This window comes from Triticum dicoccoides, chromosome 6A, assembly GCF_002162155.2.
Source record: "Triticum dicoccoides isolate Atlit2015 ecotype Zavitan chromosome 6A, WEW_v2.0, whole genome shotgun sequence".
Taxonomy (NCBI): domain Eukaryota; kingdom Viridiplantae; phylum Streptophyta; class Magnoliopsida; order Poales; family Poaceae; genus Triticum; species Triticum dicoccoides.
Window position 1 is genome coordinate 155528730 of NC_041390.1, and position 6759 is coordinate 155535488.

General features: G+C 43.5%; 1 protein-coding gene across 1 annotated transcript in view; it reads right to left on the minus strand.

Annotated features, from left to right (window-relative positions):
- Positions 1–3475: 3475 nt before the first annotated feature.
- LOC119316383 (phosphoglycerate kinase, cytosolic-like) overlaps positions 3476–6759 on the minus strand; it is an 8454-nt gene continuing 5170 nt past the window's right edge. Inside the window, exons 3-8 of the mRNA XM_037590699.1 lie at positions 6493–6689; positions 5254–5331; positions 4895–5155; positions 4316–4633; positions 3997–4155; positions 3476–3917 (exon numbers count right to left, since the gene is read on the minus strand). Of these exons, the coding sequence (XP_037446596.1) occupies positions 3723–3917; positions 3997–4155; positions 4316–4633; positions 4895–5155; positions 5254–5331; positions 6493–6687 (1206 nt within the window). The 5' untranslated portion in view covers positions 6688–6689 and the 3' untranslated portion in view covers positions 3476–3722. The remainder of the gene's footprint in view (positions 3918–3996; positions 4156–4315; positions 4634–4894; positions 5156–5253; positions 5332–6492; positions 6690–6759) is intronic.

Below are 6759 nucleotides of genomic sequence, written 5' to 3' on the forward strand. Positions count from 1 at the left end.
CGTTTGCGTCAAATTCAAGCACCACGGGTGTAATTGACTCAATACGCAACTACACATGATGACACACTCTGAAGAGGCGAGTTGATATGTACTGGAACACTTCAATGTATAGTTGTATACCCAAGTTCTACCACTAAAGCGACCATTTGCGCCAAGTTCAAACACCGCCGGGGTAATTGACTCAATATGCAACTACACATGATGACACACTCTAAAGAGGCTACCTGATATGTACTAGAACACTTCAATATATACCACAAGTTCTACCAGTAAAGCGACCGTCTGCATCAAATTCAAGGACCACAGGTGTAATTGACTTAATATGCAACTACACATGTTGACACAGGCGAGTTGATATGTACTGGAACATTTTGTACACACCGTCAACTTCTATATGTGTGTCAACAAAATTACATGTGTAATGGTAGCCAGAAATTTTTAAGTATGCATCTCATCAAAAACACATCTAGAAGTTTTTTTAAAAAAGCAAGGCAAAAGACTTGTCATTTTCATTGATCAAGGAAGAAGGTTTTAGGCAAATAGCCGCAAAAGCAGGGAACAGAGAACTACTCTCGCGGCATTACAATACTCAAGTGAATGGTATCGGTCGTTGCCCAAAGATGGACCTTCTCTTTGATCTTCGCGACGACCATCAGTCAAGAGGCGGTGTTGCGAAGGACATGCGAAAGAACGCAACACATCCGAAAGTTAATCTTTAATGAACGTGAAATGCTTTAAAACACCGTTAGCATAACTTTAGAATCCTATGACATATTTTTGAAAGCCTCACCTGCACCCTCCACACTACTATCCATCCATCATCAGTACTCCCACTTATATTGTATAGAGATTGTGTCAATTAGTTCGGATAGGAGGGAGTAAATAAATCTCTCTTTTTTTGGCGAAAGGGAGGGAGTAAATAAATCGATCGGCAGACTCACACAACAAACATGTACTCCCTCCGTTTCTAAATATTTGTTCTTTTAGAGATTTCAAATAGACAACCACATATGGATGTATATAAACATATTTTAGAGTGTAGATTCACTCATTTTGCTCCGTGTATAGTCAATTGTTGAAATCTCTAGAGAGACAAATATTTAGGAACGGAGAGAGTAGATAGCAACACGACCAATCATCTGCACTCTTCAGCATTATCCTACGAAAAATCCGGAGTTGAGAGCAAAACGTAGAGATGCATGTGCCGTCCTGGCGTGGCCGGGGGAGCAAGGACACTGCACATAAAACAAGCCGTGGTGGCGATGGCGACTTCGGTGAGGGCAAAACGGCAGTGTCACGAGGTGTGAGCGGCAAGAAAGGGACCATGCTTGCACCAACTACCATGGACACACACCCACCCCTCGTGCCACGGTTTTGTCCCTCCTCCCCTCCTCCTCCTCCTCCTCCTCCTCTCCTTTTAAGTTCGCCCACCCTACGCATATGAGGCCGCCATACAGATGATACCCCAGATAGATAGGTACATATGCATGGCAGCAGGTGGCCACTTCTCTCCCCTACCCCTATCTCCATGAACTGCTACCATGGACGGACGGACGCCTTTGCTGGTGTGAGAGACTGAAGCTGCCAGCATGATCTGCTCGTCCAGCATGCGAGCCGAAAACGCGTTCCATCGCGCGGGGTTGTATATTTGGAATTTTGGCTCCATCAGATCATGCTGCAGCTTCATTTTTTCACGGCCACCAACGGATATAGGGATTGTTCTGGTTTCTTTTGCGTAAGTAGGCGGGCTTGCATGCATGGAAGGTAAATGCTTGCTAATTTTGTGTTGTTTGTCCTGCCTTCTCCTTCTGTTTCCGTTTCTGTTTATTAGTGTGTTCTTTTCGTTACCATGCTTCATTTTTCCTCAAGAGGTTCTCTCATACAAAATCTCCCAGCCCTTTCCAGCTTCTCAAGAGGTTCTCCAATCAGCATGGTGTGTAGTCTATTGCACTTGCATTTGTTTAGTCCTCTTGCATATACCATCAAATTAAGATGGTTTATGGCTTTCTTAGCGGAAGGCAAGGAAAATGAAATTTATGCCCCACAAATGCTTCACTTTCTGTTTATTTATTTATTATTTTCCTTTTTGACCAAGCAAGATTGTAGGAATCCCAGTATAATAATTAGGAACCCAAATTGAAGTTCATGAGGACTTTGGAGCCCAATCCAAATTGAAGCATTGCTAACACTTTTGTTTTGTTCATATCTTAATGAGATCGCTCTGCATACAAAATCTCGCTTCCACCTACCTTTGCTTTAATTCTACAGAAATTCAAATTGGACAGTTTAATTATTGTCTCTCTTAACATGAAAACCTTTTGGCCATTCAGTACTGGATTTTCAGTGGTGGACGGGCAGAAGTGCTAGCTCATCCAAAAATAATCCTGGCAATGGCAGCCAATTGTATCTTTTGGCATGTGTCTGTTTTTGCTGCATGATGGAAATTACAATGTGAGACCCTTCAAGAGAAGGAAAGAAAATGCTGGAGTTAAACGTACGATTACGAAGAGGTGAACGAGACAGACAATGCAATAACTATACCAAATTTAAACTAATTATTGGGTAATTGAGTTGTCGGCAAATGGTATAGGAGAAAACCACAATAAGGTACAAATTAACCAAATATGATCATGTGCAATTAGATTCCTTGCCTCCAAAAGGACATGCAACTCATACGCTGGGTTCACTGATATAACATATAATAAGGCTCTGATGTTTGTGCTTAACAGCGACATAGCATCATGCTACTCCCCTAGACCTCTAGGCTTCCTGTTGGGCCACAATAGCAGGCACGTTCAATGGAAGCCTAGCTTTTGATACGTAAGTGGTGCATGTTTGCCATCTAAATTATGCAACTGTGATCTGAAAATACTACAGTGATACTTTGTCAAGTTGTCTCTGAAAAATAATGGCCACAGCGGTTAGGCCTTTATTAGCTTGCGCCTTGTACAGATTATTTCTAGCCATGTATTTGCGTAGTTCTCGTCCGATGCAGATTATTTTCAGCCATGTATTTGTGTGCCTGTGCATTCAGAAAGTGGATGAAAGCATCCAAATTGACAAGAGGAGGGCGAACGAACCGTGCAAGCAGCGTAGCCACCGCCGCAGGATTAAGCACGCGACCCCCTGCTGATTCCTCCACCAGCCGCATCTCCTCTCACCGTTAAGCACGGGCCCCCCTTCCACTTCCAGCTTCTCCACCGTCTTCCCAAGTCTAGCAGACGGAAAGCACAAGATACAGGGGCCGAACCTATGGACCTGAAGGTTTCCAAGTTGCCATGTCTTTTAGACATTCAGAATGTCCAGAAAGGCAGCTTGGAAAATGGACAACGTCGTCCCCAATGCTATTTGGAATCTATCATCATGAACATTTATCCAGAAGAAAGGCAGCTTGGAGTATCATCATGAACATTCTTGATAATCATGGCGTTATATGACAAAAATTTATTCCAAAATAAGCAAAGCAAAAAACACAGAAGGAAGCAGCACACAAAGATGCAGATCTTAAAACCATACACATCCACGGGGGTACGTTAAATTCCAGTCACATCACTTCACTCGCACAGAGCAAGTTGATAATTATTCACGACTCATTTACTAGCAAAAATTGGCGACAAGCCTATCTCAAAGTTTCCTTGGGACATATAACGTTCCAGCGTTAGACCAAGATGAGATCCCAAACAAAGGGCACGCAGCAAGCTGATAGGTGAAACCGAATCAACCTACGCCTCGTCAAGGGCAAGAACACCTGGGAGGGGCTTGCCTTCCAGCAGCTCCAAGCTCGCGCCACCGCCGGTCGAAATGTGGCTCATCTTGTCGGCCAGCCCAGCCTTCTCAACAGCAGCAACAGAGTCACCTCCACCGATGATGGTCGTCACACCCTTCCCAGTAAGCTCAGCCAACTGCTTCGCGATTGCCTGAGACAACAACAGCTGCAATTAGCAACAACAACGAATACGAGATACATGAATGTACGTCATGTGATATTGCACTAACATCAGTGCCTGCGGCAAACTTCTCAAACTCAAAGACTCCCATAGGACCGTTCCAGATAACAGTCTTGGTGGTGTCCAAGGCTTCTGCGAAAGTCTTGATGGAATCTGGACCAACATCCAGACCCATCCAACCATCAGGGATAGCAGTGGCAGGAACAATCTGAAAAATAGTACAAGGGTGAGCATCAGCAAGTAAACACCTAATCATGTCTAGGGGACAAATGTCAGTTGAATTACAATGAGAGCCTTTGAAACTACTACTAATTTTTGGAGTATAAAGTGCTATCACAAGGACCATCCAAGGTGTAAAATGAACAAACCTTGCTTTCAGCATCTGCTGCAAACTTGTCAGCCACAACAACATCGGTCGGTAGCAAGAGCTTAACACCCTTGGACTTTGCCGTTTCAATCAGTGAAGTTGCCAGTTCAAGTTTGTCTTCCTCCACAAGGGACTTCCCAACAGGTAATCCCTGGGCCTTGTAGAATGTGAAGATCATACCACCACCAAGGATGAGGATATCAACCTTGGCCAGCAGAGACTCGATCACACCAATCTTAGATGAGACCTTGGATCCACCAACAATGGCAGCAAATGGCTTCTTTGGGTTGGCAACAGCTCCGACAAGATAGTCAAGTTCCTGGAGTAATTAAAACAATTAGATATCATGCTTTCTGAAATATACTTGTTTCAATGCTTTTTGTAAAATGTAAGTACGCATCTGAACTATCGCCCAGAGGTTGCAAAATGATCAGATAACAAAGGATCCATGTACTGGCTTGCTCTTCTAAACCATATGCCATCTCATATGTAGCAAATGATACTTTTTTCTTTTTTCAATGTTTTTAAGATTTTAAGCAAATAATATAGAGGAATGAGATTCCTTTCAGCTATACTATACCTTCTGCATGAGGAAGCCAGCAACAGAAGGCCTCAAAAACTTGGTTACACCCTCGGTTGAAGCATGAGCCCTATGTGCAGTGCCGAAAGCATCATTTACGTAAAGGTCAGCAACCGATGCAAGCTTCTTAGCAAACTCAGGATCATTCTTCTCTTCCTCCTTGTAGAATCTCACATTCTCCAGGAGTAGAACACCGCCATCTGGCAAAGCAGCAGCCAATTTCTCAACTTCTTCACCAATGCAGTCAGGGGCCATCACAACCTATTTGACAGAGACATAAACGATGTACAAATGTAAGTGCTGTTAATCTAGTCCAAAAAGACAATGGAATTACAAGATTCTATCATCCCATAACATACTTCAAGTCCAAGGAGCTCAGACAGGCGTGGAACAAGAGGCTTCAAGCTGAACTTGGGGGTGACACCTTTTGGGCGGCCCTGAAAATTACAACAATGAATTACATTAGAAAACGCAATAGCAAGAATTACACTCAGTTTTTTAATTGTGTTCCTCATCATATCAGGTAACATAAGTACTACACTACTAATCCAAATCACAGCATAAAGTTGTTTGTTGGCAACATAAGTTCAGGTGAAAGCAACACAGTTTAACCTGGATAGTTCTAAAATCAGTAAAATGTATAATGGTATGAAAGGTTAAAAGGGTACATGATCTGTTATCAAGACCTTTTAAGTTATCATATCAGGAACCAGATAAGAGATAACATAGCATCCCATCAGATGTTCTAATAGAGTACTACTTGGTTATGAAGACAACACCAAACAAAAAGTTCTCTGAATGTCAGTGAAATGTGGAGGTGCAAACAACTTGAAAGGTTTTTGTAACTGCTCCTACTAAAAATCAAAACACAACAATGAATACCCACAATTGAAGACGTTCATTTTAGGGCAACAAATCAGTTAAAAAGTGAAAAAGGAAATCGATGCTCCACTTGGGCAGTCATCATTAAATCCAATCGCCTAACAACTGAGATAACCATCACACCAGTGCATATTATAACGTAGGTTCATCATTACAATGATGATTAAACGATCTAATGGGGACCATAACTGTGCAAAAGACACAAACTGGTTCATATAGTCTGGCAACATTATCTTAAGTTGAAGAGGGCATTGGCTGAACCTCACAGTTCTGACAGTAAACTAATCTAACAGTATACTAATTAGAAGCAGGAACTGACATACTGCAATGGTTGCAGGACTGACTTGAATTACAGACTTGCAGATGCAAAATTAACTGAGCAAAACTGAACCACTTCTGCCACATGTTCACATCCTTGCACATAACAAACACCAATATTGAAGACAAGTGTAAATGGCTACAATCCTAAGAAAACTAACACCAAAATTGTAGACATGTGCAAATGACCTTACAGTCCTAAGGAAACGACCCACTATTTATCGCCACTGATCTTAGTCCTGAAGCTCAAAATGATGACCCGGAATCACTTGATCGCATCAATGCTCCCAGGAACCACACATCCGATCCCCATGAATAAATCCAAGGCCAACTTCTTATAGGCTACTAGCATGCGGTATGTCTCGGACCAACGAGCGTGGGAGGGTTGGGGTGCTCACCAGATGGCTGGCCAGGATGACCTTGGCGCCCTTCTCGAGGAGGTACTTGATGGTGGGGATGGATGCGCGGATGCGGGTGTCGTCGGTGATCTTCTGGGCGTCGTCGAGCGGCACGTTGAGGTCGGCGCGCACGAACACCTTCTTCCCCTTGAGATCCGCCTCCCCGAGGGTGCCCACGCTCCTCTTGGTCGCCATCGCTGCACCCAAAACAGACGCCACGAGGAGGAGGTCAGACGTCGGCCCGCGAGGGAGGGAGGTAGGCGGCCG